This window comes from Talpa occidentalis, unplaced genomic scaffold (assembly GCF_014898055.3).
Source record: "Talpa occidentalis isolate TD23 unplaced genomic scaffold, MPIMG_talOcc4v2.1 talOcc4.13, whole genome shotgun sequence".
Taxonomy (NCBI): domain Eukaryota; kingdom Metazoa; phylum Chordata; class Mammalia; order Eulipotyphla; family Talpidae; genus Talpa; species Talpa occidentalis.
In genome coordinates, this window is record NW_023601322.1 from 29,800,637 (window position 1) to 29,813,783 (window position 13,147).

A 13,147-nucleotide genomic window follows, 5' to 3' on the forward strand; every position below is an offset into this window, starting at 1 on the left:
GGCAGGAGAGGTCTGTCGCGCCATCTGGGGCCCTCACCGGTGGCCGGGGATCGAACCGGCGCTGCAGAGGCTCGCAGCCCAGCGCTCAACCACTGTGCCACCAGGGGAGGCCCTATTATTTCTTTTTCTATAGATTAGTTTGCATTTTCTAGAGATTTATTTAATTAGAATCATACAGATTGCACCTTTTTTGGGTCAGACTTCATGCTTATTTTGAGGTTTAAAAAACGGAACCAGCATTGGCAACTCTTCAGAAAGGGAAATAATGGCTAATAATCAGAGTTCTTCCCATGGTTTACATCGACAGAGAGGGGTAAGTTTATATCAAGAAACACCAGAGAATTCCCCAAGATCTTCTTGGGGAGTTGAATTGTGATCGGAACATTCATTTTCTTTATCTTCAATCAATGAAGTCAACTGTCATCAGTTTGAAAAGTAACCAAAAACCAAGCCACAACAGTTTAAACAACTTTTGAGAGCACATTGTAGAAGAAAATTATTCTGACTTTCACCTACTCTGCCCTGTTCCCCAATGCCCCAGTACTCTGTGGCCAGTGGATCCTCTGTCTTGCACCTTTGCCACTCCATGACAGCTCCTTGCCCTGTGCATTCAGTGTGTTTGTGGCGTGAGAATGTGGCCTGCTTCTCTCCTTCCTAAATTCTGAGACAGTAGATTCTATTTTAAGGGTTTTTTTTTTTAAAGATCTATTTATTTATACAAGAACTGGGGTACAGTCAGAGGCGTGGAAGGGTGAGAGGATTCACCAGAGACAGAGCGGGGAGCAGAACCCAGCACAAGGCTGAGGGGAACAGGGAGCGTGACAGGAGAGGTCTGCCGCGCCATGTGGGTAGCTCCCTGGCCGGCTGGAACTCGAACCCACGCTGCAGACGCTGCGGACCGCCTCACAGAGCTGCGCTCCACCCGCTGCGCCACCGGGGAGGCCCAGTAGATTCTATTTTTATTTCCCAGCTGCTATACCAAGCTACTCGCCCCTCCTTTCCTCAAACAACCCTTCTCTCCCACTGTTACTCCCCCCCACCTCCCCAGCTATCCCTATCATCCATCCATCTATCCATCTATCTGTCATCCCCTTTCCCCGCCTCTTTCAGTCTCCGCTCCACCGTTTCCACTCGGGGCTGTTCGGCGGGTCCCACCCACAGACACGCTCCTGCGGCCCCGCACCCGCTCCAGCCCCCGCGCCGCCACAGAGCTGCAGGCCTCCGGGCTTCCTAGAGGGGCGCGCCGGCCCCCGCCTCGGCCCTCGGCCCGGCCCCTCGGGCTCGCCTCCCTCAGGTCGGTTTCGCTGCTGGCGGAGCGAAGGGTGAGTGAGGCGTCCGGCAGCGCGGCCTCGGGGCTTCCCACACCGCCTCAGTCCGGCCTCCGCCCTCCCCGCCGCCCGGCCTCGGCCGCCTCTGCGAGCCACGGCGGAGCAGAGCCCGCGGCGGTCCCGGGTGGGCCCCCCCGGCCCCCCAGCCCCCCGGCTCTGTCGGCCTGTTCACCCCGTCCTGTGCCGCCCCCTCGCCCTGTCCTCCACCGCCCGGGCATTCCGGGGCTCCCCCGCACTCGCCGGGCGCCCCCGCCCCGCCCCCGCGTGCCAGGCCGCAGGCCGAGGAGTCGGGGACCCTGGTGAGCGCTTCCCCCCCACAGCTCGCGCGGCCGCGCGCCCTCGGGAGTCAGGTCTCGGCGCCCGTCCGGACTCCCCGGGTTGGGTTATATTCTGTATCACATTCTCCCAGCGCGCCGCCTGCCTTCCCCCTTGTGGTTTCATCACCATTAAATTCGGCATTTTGCGGCTTTCTAACTTCTGCCTCAGCCCACTGTTAAGCTCTTTCATGGCAAGGACGCTGTCTGGTTCACGACTTTTTTGCCCAGCGCCTGGCACAGCGCCTGCCCAAAGTAGGCACTCGAGGAAGTGTTAAAAAATATGTGAAAAAAATCACAGGCCCTCTTGGAAAGGGCGCTTGGCCGCGTGGAGAGGACAGATGTGAGAAAGCATTTCAGCAGAGTGTGGACTCTGGAGTCAGACCATTTAGTGTCAAAACATCCCTGATGGCATTACCTCCCAGCCGTGTAACCCGGGACAAATGACGTGACTACTCTGTTCTTCTCAGCAAAACAGGAGACCCTAGACCATAGTGTGCTCTGAAGAGGAAATGAATGAGAACACTTAAAGCAGCTTGACTCTCCCTAATCTCTAAAATCTCAACGAGTATTTTTCTGTTACAATTAAGTAAGCAAACAATGCATTTGCATTACAGTAACAGCCTGCTGTAGCAAGTAGGATTGTCCAAAAGTGCCCTGGACTTTCTTGGGATGCTTGGAACAGGTTCTCTCCTCCTCCAGGGGGAAGGACTGATGGCGCCTCATCACTGGACTTCTTACGTGTCAATTGTGCCATAATAAGAACTAAAAAAATGTTTTGGTATTTTCCTTATATCAGACAATTAAGGAAAATTATATATCCAAGTTTCTCTGCGCTTGGATGTGTAGGAACCATCTGTTGGTATTTCTGGCAGAGCACAGTTTAGGAAATGCTGCTTTATTTGCATGTCAAACTTGTCTTTCTTAAAATAGAACAGTAAATGATACCAGCATCCTTTCAGTAACCAGGGCCAGCCAGAACTGGAGTCCTTGATTTCTCTGTCCTCCAAACCCTCATCCACTGTGTCCCTAAATCCTGTCAAATCTCTCATCTTTTTAGAAGACCATAACTGAGACCAACATGACCCAAAGTGGCTGTAATAGACACCTTTCCATTTCTTCTCCATACCCCTCTAGGGAGGTCAGATTGGCGCTCCAGCTGTCCCTGTGGCTGTGGGAATCAAATGTCAAGTCTGTGTTACAACCTTTTAGACCCTTGGGCTGACTGGTCCTCTCTAGGTGCCTCTTCATGCCTTAAGTCAGTTTCAGGCTCTGGCATAGGGTTTTTAACCCTGGCTGCATATCAGAATCACTTGTGGTGCTTACTATACGCCCCACCCTTAGAGATTCTGACTCAATGAGTTTGTCATGGGGTCCATGTTCCATGAGTGATTCTGTCACAGCCACAGGTGACAATCACTAGTCTGGCCTCCGTAAACCACCTACAGTTTCCTCAGTGACCAGCAACCTCTTATATCCATTTTCTTTGCCTGAATGATCTTCTTCTACATCTTTATGGGCTCACTCACAGCAAGCTGCTGAGATGTCTTCCCCCAGGCAGGCAGCTCTCCCTGACTCTTCCCACCCTCTCTTCCTGGTCTTAGTCTTGTCTTCCTGTGACTCTTTGCCTGCTTCCCTCCATTCTTGGGTTTATCACACCGTGTTTACCTGTCACTTTGCTAGGTGTATTTGAGGACAGACCTTTTATTTTTTTATTTATTTATTTATTTTTTAATAGAGGCATGTTATTTATTTATTTATTTGTTTGTTTGTTTGTTTTGTTTTGTTTATACATGCACTGGGTACAGTCAGAAGCGCGGGAGGGTGAGAGAATTCACCAGAGCCAGAGCGGGGAGCAGAGCAGGCAGAAGGACTGAAGTACACTGCTGAGGGGAGCAGCAGGCGGCAGGAGAGGTCTGCGCGCCATGTGGGACCCTCCTCCGGTGGCCGGGGAGCAGCCGGGGATCGAACCGGCGCCGCAGAGACCGCGGGCAACTGTCCAACCCAGCGCTCAACTGCTGCGCCACCGGGGAGGCCCGAGGACAGACCTTTTAATCCTGAGAGCCTTGTTTACTGCCTAGCACAATGTAAATGCTCAAGTATTTATTAAATAATGAAGGAATCCATTCTTCATTGTGTTGTCTCAGTCCCTTGTAACATAAAGTTAAGCATAATTCTACCTTCACCCTGGCCATTGTCCATGAAGCTTTCCTAACATTTTCACCACCATTTCTAGCATTAAGTAAGCTTATCCTGGGCATCAACCCATTTGGTAATAAAAAGAACAAGTGCTTTAGAATTGGGAAACTCTAGGCTCATGTCTTGACTTTGCTGTTTATCAGTTTGGGGCCATGGGCAAATTACTTAACCTGCAAGAACTTCAGTTTCCTCATCTGTGAAATGGGAAGGATAATATTTACCTCATAATGTTATTGAGTTCCCCCCAAATAGTATTTATAAAGAGCCTGATCCTTAAAAAGTGTTTATTAAATGCAAATTCCCTATACTAGGGAGACCCCTCCCTCACCCCCAGCATAATAGAGTTAATATGGTGGTTGCAGAGCCCGGTTCTGCTGCTGATTAGTGCTCAATAAAATGATGATTATTATTCTGAGACATAATATTATACTATAGTATTTCTCCTGCTTTTCATGATCTACACATACTATTTATTAATCCCTAGTGTTGTCCCTAACCTTGTTACTAAAGGTTTGATTTTGATGTTACTCAAATTTTCTATTTCATGTGCTGAAAATCTTCGGTCATTTAGAAATGTTTATTTATGTGCTAACTTCTTCTTAGTGAATTCTCTCTATTGTGCTACATTTCCTGACAACTTGCCTCCAAAAACCTGTACTATACTCTAAGCACATTTTTTCTCTGTATAATGTTAGCATTGTTCACCTCAGGAGCTCCCTGAAGAATTGGCATTCAGAAGGAATCTCTCAAACACAGACGTCTATTTCTTCCCTGCCTCAAAAATTTCAGACTATCTTTGTCCAGAATGTCAGGAAAGGCTGCAACCTTGGCCTACCATGCTCCTTGTTCTTCAAAAGAACAAGAAGGTCTTATAATTGTGAAGGTTGAAGAAGAGAATTATGTTTGGGGGCAGGACTTTAGCCTTCAGGGAAGTGTCCAGAGCAAGGAGACTTTCCGTCAGCGGTTCAGGCAGTTTGGTTACTCTGATTCTGCTGGACCCCGGGAAGCGCTGGGCCGGCTCCGGGAGCTTTGCTGTCGGTGGCTGAGGCCAGAGGTGCACACCAAGGAGCAGATCCTAGAGCTGTTGGTCCTGGAGCAGTTCCTGGCCATACTGCCTGAGGAGCTGCAGGCCTGGCTGCTAGAGCACCGACCAGAGAATGGAGAGGAAGCCGTGACTATGCTGGAGGAGCTGGAGAGAGAGCTTGATGAACCAAGGCAACAGGTAAGAAATAGGGGGTTTGCTTGCATGTTTTACCTCTTGTGAGTTAATGGAGAGTCTGTCATGAGTAGCATCGGCTGGCCATCAGAATCATACCATTTTCGTCTTTTGGGTTACTTTACATCCACTGGGATCAAGTCCAGCTTTTAGCCTGGTTGTTTTCTATCGAATCTCCTTCCCTGCGTTTTTATCCTCTTTATAAGCTGAGGATCATCATGTTGGTACTTGATCACTCCTAGGACACAGCTCATGGTCAAGGAATGATCTGGAAGGAAATGACATCCAAGGGTGCATTGAAATCTCTTAGCAGCCAGTTCCAGCCCTTGGAGAACCAGCACAAGAGTGAGGATCTGGAGCCCCAGACTTTCCATGAGAGAGGTGAGGAGCCACAGTCCATTGTGGGTTGAGGGTGGATCTGAGGGCTATCATCTGTGACATGTTTCATTTTCTTCATGACAGTCACTTGTGGCTGTGATTAAGTTTTATGGAATGGTCCTCTTGCCTAGAAATATTTTCCATTGGCTCGCCCTAGAATCTGAAATTCCAGTATTATTTACTTTGGGTTAAGAATTAAGGTCTCTAGGGCCTCCCCTGGTGGCGCAGCGGTTGAGTGCTGGGCTGCGAGGCTGCCCGCGCCGGTTTGTTCCCCGGCTGCTGGAGGGTCCCACAGAAAAAAAAAAAAAAAAAAAGGTCTCTAATAAAATTCTCTATTAATATCCAAAGACCAATATTCTGTTCTTTTAATTTATGGCACCAGTGGCATGACAGTTCCTTAAATGGTGGTGAATACTGCATCAGTAACCAAAGCTACACAGTGACTTGAACAGGGAAAGTGTAATATTAAGAATTATTATCCATAATGGGATTAATTACTAAGTAATTAAAAAATAACAAAACTCTCAAGGAATAACATATATAGGGATGTCTCTAGGACTGAAGCAGAACACTCATGGAAGGAAGATTATCTGCAGAAAGTACTATGTCTTCCTCATCCTCTGCCAGAGCTGAGGTCCAGATTTTGTTGGAGAGGACACAGCTGTGACCCAGCAGGAGATGTTCACTGATGTGCTGTGCTACCAGAATTTGCTGGAAAGCCACCCATGAGATGATGTCTATAAAAGTATTTGGGGGTGTGCACTGTTGGGTGCCCCATGTACTTCAGGAAAAAAACTGAGCACACCAAAATCAGGGGGAAAAAGCCTCTTCCTCTTCCATTGACCCTCTCACCCCCAATTTATTGACAAAGCTCACATCATGCCAGTCGGCAAGGTAGAAACATTGCTTCCAGTATCACAAGTAAGACATTAAAAGATGAATTTGAGGCTGAGGGGCAATAAATTGATAATTGGAACAGAAATCAAAGATTAGAACCAAAAGTGACTTTGATTATATTATTGGCAAAATTATTCCTATGGGCAGCAGATACATCAGGCTCATTAACTTGTTCTCATTAAACTTTTGTTACATCCAACTACTCTTCTGATTTCATCCATATCAAAGAAGCTTATTAACTTTCCATGAAGCTTAGCTATAATAAAAACCTACATTAATTCAGTCTGGTCTCTGTTATGGTCACATTATTCATTCTCATTCTTTTTAATCACTCAGTTTCATGAGCATGGCTAATGAGAGCCCACCCCAAGAGGTAAATCTGTTTATTGTATGATGACAAAATTAGGTTTATGAGACCACAAGCCAAAGGGCCAGACCCTGGAATGTGGCAATTCACCAAAGGAAATCATACAGCTATACAGTGAGGTCTCTTCGGACGCTCCTAGCCTTCCCCAGGTATCTTTTACTTCGAGACGGACCTACATTAAAATGGACTTTGAAAAATCATTTCCTCAGGTGTCTTTTCTTAAAGAAGGGTAAATGTGTAAATAATTTAGGGCCTATTATTTCTGCTTCTTGAGAAACAAAGACCCAACTATAATTTTTTAAGTCTTTCCTGGCTTCTACACATTGATATTTGTTATGGACTGAAATGTGTCATCTTCCCTCCATCTCACCCCGCCATCCTCACACACAATTTATATGTGGAACTCTTAACCTCCAGTACTTCAGAATGTGACTGTATTTATAGATCAGACCTTAAAGTAGTAATTAAATTGAAATGGGGTTACTAGGGCGGGCCCTAATCCACTCTGACTAGTTCTTAAGAGGAAATTAGGACACAACACAGATTTTGAGGACATGATGAGAAAGTGGCCTCCTGAAAGCCAAGGAAAGTGAAACCTCAGAAGAAACCATATCTGCTGACACCTTGATCTCGGACTTCCAGTTTCTAGAACTGCAAGAAATAAATTTCTGTTGTTTAAGCCACCCAGTCTGTAGTATTTTGTTATGGTGACTCTTTCAAATTCCTAATACAGTATAGTTCTTCCTCATGTCCACCTGCCACTTATTTCCATTCACCTTCTTTAACTAGTTATACATAAAAAATGTGAACATATAAGACTCCCATCTGACCCCAAAATGAGTCATGAACCCACAATGTTCCTTTTTTCATACTCTGCTTGTTTTATTCCATTTGCTTCTAATCATTTGATCAAATTAGAACTTTACAGAATCTGCAATCCTGCCCATCTACCTCTATCCAATACTGCCCCCCACCTTACCCCCAAAGCATTTCCTAATGTATCTTTTGTTCTCCTACTTTTCTAAAAGCACCATTGAATCAAGGTTCTTAGACATCTTTCTTATCAGGTCACTCCTTACCACTTCTTTTATTCACTCCCCCTCATTACCTAAAAATGCATCTTTCCCTCTAATCCAGGGTTGGCTCCTAGCTTTTTGATCTCTCATTGCTACTCCTATTAATCACCATATCCTGTAGCTAATGTCTTTTCCTATTTACCATCCTTTCTCTCCAATGCTTACTCTCACTCTGTCTACCTTACTCTTTGAGGGTGCCACCTCTCATGATCCCTATTTCTCTAAATTTTAGAGTGGGAAGCTAGTCACAAGAATTTTTCTCATGGTAGATAAATACCTGTCTTACTTGGTTTATTTTCTGTTCCTATAATTTCTGTTCCTATAAGTATTCCTTTCTTCCAGTATAGGGAGCAAATGACACTTGCGTCTTCTGTTCATATTTTTAGATGGCAAGTTGGTAACTGACAAAGTATTGACAGCAAAGCAAGAAATTATTGAATGTGTAGCATCAGCAGCCATGATATCCCCAAGAAGACTCCTTGGAGAAACTCCTTCAGGACAGATAATTGAAGCAGCTTTGGGAGGTCTGGATAATGTTGACAGGCTGAAAGAAAATGCTGCAAGGAACACAATGAATCAGCTCCCTTCCCAGGAAAGACATTTTAGTCTGGCAACTTTCAGCAAGAAAATCTCCACAAAAGAGAGTGTTCTTGAATGTAATGAAAGAGAAGGAAATCTAAGTCTGAACTCAGATGTTATAATACAGCAGAGAATTCACGCTGGGGGAAGGCTCTATGAGTGCTCTGACTGTGGGAAAGCCTTTTGCCAGGGCTCAAAGCTGATCAGACATAAGAGAATTCACACAGGAGAGAGGCCTTATGCATGTGAAGAGTGTGGTAAAGCTTTCAGTTTGAGCTCAGACCTTGTTAGACATCAGAGAATTCATAGTGGTGAAAAGCCCTATGAATGCTGTGAATGTGGAAAAGCTTTCAGGGGCAGCTCAGAACTTGTTAGGCATCGGAGAATTCACACTGGAGAGAAACCTTATGAATGTGGTGAGTGTGGGAAAGCCTTCAGCCGGAGCTCAGCACTTATTCAGCATAAGAAAATCCACACTGGAGACAAAGGCTATGAATGTATTGAATGTGGTAAGGCTTTTGGTAGAAGCTCTATCCTTATTGAACATCAAAGAATTCACACTGGAGAGAAACCTTATGAATGTAATGAATGTGGAAAATCATTCAATCAGAGCTCGGCCCTCACCCAGCACCAGAGAATCCACACTGGGGAGAAGCCTTATGAATGCAGTGAATGTAGGAAGACATTTAGGCACAGGTCAGGCCTTATGCAGCATCAGAGAACTCACACCAGAGTTTAACTTTGTGGGTAATAATTGCACAATTGTGAAATACAAGGAATTCACTTTGAGGGTGAGACTCCCTAGGAGATAGAAGGTTCCTGATAGCAGAGCTGTTTCTTCCACCCCTGTTCAGTACTGTTAAGTGTAGATCCACATGTTTGTTGAAATGGTAAGTGGACACCTTTGCAGTAGGTCAGAGTTGGGGCAGAGATCCTGAAAATGCTACTCTTACAATGAACTAAGGTGATGTCTCCCTTGGCAAGGATCCCTGCCCTGCAAGAACATTTGTGCATTTGACAATTGGAGGCATATACTGAGCTATTCATTGATCTGAAATGTTGAATTGTGAGGTTGTAAAATATGAAATTGTGCCCTGGATCAGGTTAGTAGTATGTGGGCGATGGTAGCTCTTTCTGCCTCTTTGCCAGTTTTCTCCTTTGTCCGGAGCTTCCTACTGAGGTCAGTTCAGAACATTTTAAAAAAACACCTGCAATGTGCCAGCCATTGAAGGCAGACATGATCATTGTTCTCCCAAAATTAAGGCCTAATTGTATGTACATTTTTTATTATGTAGGTAATTACATTTTTATTATGTAGTAAAATGTTAAGTGCTTTGGCAGGATAAATCCAGGATTCTCTCGAAATACATGGCAGGGGTACCTAACCTGGTCTATGAATCACTAACGACTTCCTGGATGTGATGAAATCTCAATTGAGATGTAACAGGTGGTAGAAGTTAACCAGGTCAAGGGCAAGAGGGAAGAGAACATTACAAGTAGAGGTTGTAGCACATACTGTGGCATAAAGGGAAGGTCGGGAAACACCCCTTCATCAGGATTCTTAATTCTGGCAGGAATTGTTTTTTTGTAGACCCTGATTCTACACCTAGGACAACTGTTGGTTCCTTTCTTTCTTACTATGATCACTGAGTTGGTCAGCTTGTTCCATACCCAGAGTACCTGACAGACCTCAAGTACTCCAGAGAATTAGTATGATGGAAGATTTTGGTGTGTACTCTGGGAAAAGGCCTATATGTACGTCAAAGAAAGAATACATATTGAGGGCTGGAGCACAGTGGGGACTATGGTATGTGTCATGACTCGGGGTTCCAGGAAATAGGCAGCATACAGGAACACAGGGAGTTTGCCTCCCCAAGTCCGTCCCCTCATGATGAGGCTTGCAAGTATTACACTACTTGAGGACAACGCATATTTTAACCCCTTCTTGGATTCCTTAGAAATCTACTTCTCTGCTGTTTTTTATTTTGGCAATCTTAACTGGTATTTAATTAAATACCTAAGAGAAAATTTGCTTTTCTTCTAAGATGTCCTGATTTCCCTTTGAGATAGTGTCAATTCTGAAGAAGACATCATATTTTAAATACCAATTAATAGTTTTCTACTGGTTGTGAATTAGTTGTAAATGTTGATAATACAGAAAATGAGGGCCTCCCTGGTGGCGCAAGGGGTTAAGCACAGCACTATCAAGCTATCTGCAGCCATTGCAGCGCAAGTTCGATCCTGGCCTACCAGGGAGCTACCCACATAGCATAGCAGACCTCTCCTGTCTCGCCTGCTGCTCTCCTCAGCAGTGTATTTCAGTCAGTCTGTCTGTTCTATTCCCCGTTCTGTCTCTGGTGAATCCTCTCACCCTCTGCACCTCTGGCCTGTACCCGGGTTCTTGTATGCATATATAAATAAACTAAAAAAAAAAAAATACAGAAAATGAGAAAGTCACTCACTGATAATTCCACCATCTATAGAAACATTGCTAACATTTTGGAGTACTTTTGATCATTTTTTTCCCCACAATCCTAGTATTTGGTTAATATCTTGTTTGGTAAATCATTTTTAGTAGCTTATTTTTAAAGTTATACTTTGAATCTATAACTGCTTGGAATGTAATGCAAGATATAATAAAATTTTGAGTTTTATGATTTGTTTTGAAATTATTCACCAGGAATAGGGAGCACAATAGCAGAGAGATATGATGGGAAGATGGGGGAAGGATTGCGGTGGGAAGTCAAGTGGTGCTCTTTGCTTTTTTCCTCTGGGCCAAAAAAGTATCTGGAAACTGACAGCTGGCTCCTGGACTGCAGTTCACCAGATGAAGTCACAAAATCAAGGGGAGGACCTCCCTGCGATTAAGTCTCAGTGCTATCATAGCCTGAGTTCAATCCCTGGCCAGGGAGCTAACCCACATGGTGCAGAAGACCTCTCCTATCTTGCACGCTGCTCTCCTTTCAGTAAATCTGCCTGTTCTGCTCCCCACTGTCGCTGGTGAATCCTCTCACCTCCCCCCACCCCTACCACCCCCCACTTCTCAGGCTTACACTCAAATTCTTCTATGCAAAACAAACAAAAAAACACAATCAAGAGGAACTCTGGGGCTGCATTGTGCTTGAGACTATGGAAATGAGTGCAAAAAATGAGCCTCTTGAAAAAACTTGTAAGGATATGAGAGTATGGTACTTAAAAAAAATTTTGCCTCTTTAAGCAATATATGTATCTGTAGTATCTACCAGAATTTGGACACTTCATCCCCTTTGAAAACAAGAGCCTGGGAGACTGCCATGGCCTTCCCTTCCTCTCAGGTCCTCCAGAGAAACACATGCACAAACAACCCCACTACCCTTTTAGTTCTGTGATCCTTGTGCCAGACAAGAAGCCACATTACGGAGTAGAAATGTTTGGTCCTGATCCACCAGAAAGCAGGGTGGTGGCTGGTTTTAAGTGGGATCTGCCCAAAGGCTCACTCTTTTTTGACTTTGCAGAACTGCTCTCTAGGTCAGTTCCTCCTGCATTGGAAATTATTCTAATTGGCAATTCCTTTTGCTGTAAGGACTCATTTTGTGGCAAGAGAAGCAAAGGCTTTCAGAAAAGCTTGGAAAGATGAACATTAGATTTACTTAAAATTTTTAATCTCTGCAACAGTGTTAATTCCAATCTATGGAAATGATGGAGGGGAGAGGTAGGCAACTGATATTTATTAAGCACCTTACCCAATCTACACATTATTTTTATATCTGGGAATCTGTGCAAGATCCACTTAAGGCAGACACTTTTCCTCCTCCTCCCACACTATGCTAAGAGAAATTGGAGGGTCATGAGCAGAAAGGAAAGGCAGGAGGTACTTTACTTTTCAAAGCCGGTGATGGAGAAAAACAATTACATTCAATATCTATTATCAGTGCCCCCCTTCCATTTCATAAACACTTAGAATGTTGAAGTATTAACTGAAAGAGATTTATTTACCTGAGCTTTAAACTTAGGGTCCAGAGTTGTGAGGTGACTTATAGCTGCAGAATCTATAGAAAGGCACTAACAAAAACAAATATTTCCACTTCAAGACTATTGTTTCTCTCAACCACTAATCTTCATGCAATTAATTACACTACATATAATTCATCCTTTTTTTTGGTATATAAAATGGGTGCATCTGCTATTGTTATTTATCAATGAGAAAATCACAGATCACAGCTAACAAGTTCACTTACCTCCTAGGACTTGGGGAGGGACAGAGATTGTACAGAAAGTGTGATGTTCGTAAGATATCGAAGTGTGTATTTCTTGACTAGTCTTGGCTTCTTTAATTTTTTATTTTTTTAAAAATATGTATTTATTTATTTATACAAGCACTGGGTACAGTCAGAAACGCGGGAGGGTGAGAGAATTCACCAGAGCCAGAGCGGGGAGCAGAGCAGGTAGAAGGACCGAAGTACACTGCTGAGGGGAGCAGCGGGCGGCAGGAGAGGTCTGCGCGCACCATGTGGGACCCTCCTCCAGTGGCCGGGGAGCAGCTGGGGATCGAACTGGCGCCGCAGAGGCTGCGGGCAGCTTCACAACCCAGTGCTCAACCACTGTGCCACCGGAGAGGCCCTTGGCTTCTTTAATTTTAGATATATATAGTAGAAAAATTTGGAAGACAGAAAAAAGCACAAGAAAAAATCAGCCATCATCTCATCACCCAGAGATAACCAGTATAGCCTTTGGAATTACATATTTCCAGTATTTTTAATGCATAAATAATTTTTACATGAAATAACATTATACATATATTTTTACTTAACAAG

At 44.5% G+C, this 13,147-nt stretch overlaps 2 protein-coding genes across 4 annotated transcripts in view; one reads left to right on the forward strand and one right to left on the reverse strand.

Annotated features, from left to right (window-relative positions):
• Nucleotides 1-13,147, reverse strand: part of LOC119243102 (zinc finger protein 271) — a 33,112-nt gene that overhangs the window by 10,783 nt on the left and 9,182 nt on the right.
• Nucleotides 1,256-10,920, forward strand: ZSCAN30 (zinc finger and SCAN domain containing 30). 3 transcript variants are annotated; one of them, XM_037508657.2, is made up of 4 exons: nucleotides 1,256-1,322; nucleotides 4,537-5,063; nucleotides 5,300-5,438; nucleotides 8,162-10,920. In XM_037508657.2, exons 2-4 carry the CDS (start codon nucleotides 4,647-4,649, stop codon nucleotides 9,091-9,093), a joined length of 1,488 nt encoding a protein of 495 aa, XP_037364554.1. In that variant the 5' UTR covers nucleotides 1,256-1,322; nucleotides 4,537-4,646; the 3' UTR covers nucleotides 9,094-10,920. The 3 variants fall into 3 exon arrangements, with proteins under 3 accessions (XP_037364554.1, XP_037364555.1, XP_054550074.1); XM_037508658.2 differs by having other exon boundaries at nucleotides 4,552-5,063; XM_054694099.1 differs by lacking the exon at nucleotides 1,256-1,322 and having other exon boundaries at nucleotides 3,475-5,063.

Bases quoted from the DNA above. Each gene is read 5' to 3' on its own strand.
- ZSCAN30 (XM_037508657.2), top strand. From the start codon at position 4,647: ATGTCAGGAAAGGCTGCAACCTTGGCCTACCATGCTCCTTGTTCTTCA. The intron at 5,064-5,299 runs GTAAGAAATAGG...GATCACTCCTAG, and splicing joins TTGATGAACCAAGGCAACAG to GACACAGCTCATGGTCAAGG. The intron at 5,439-8,161 runs GTGAGGAGCCAC...TCATATTTTTAG, and splicing joins CCAGACTTTCCATGAGAGAG to ATGGCAAGTTGGTAACTGAC.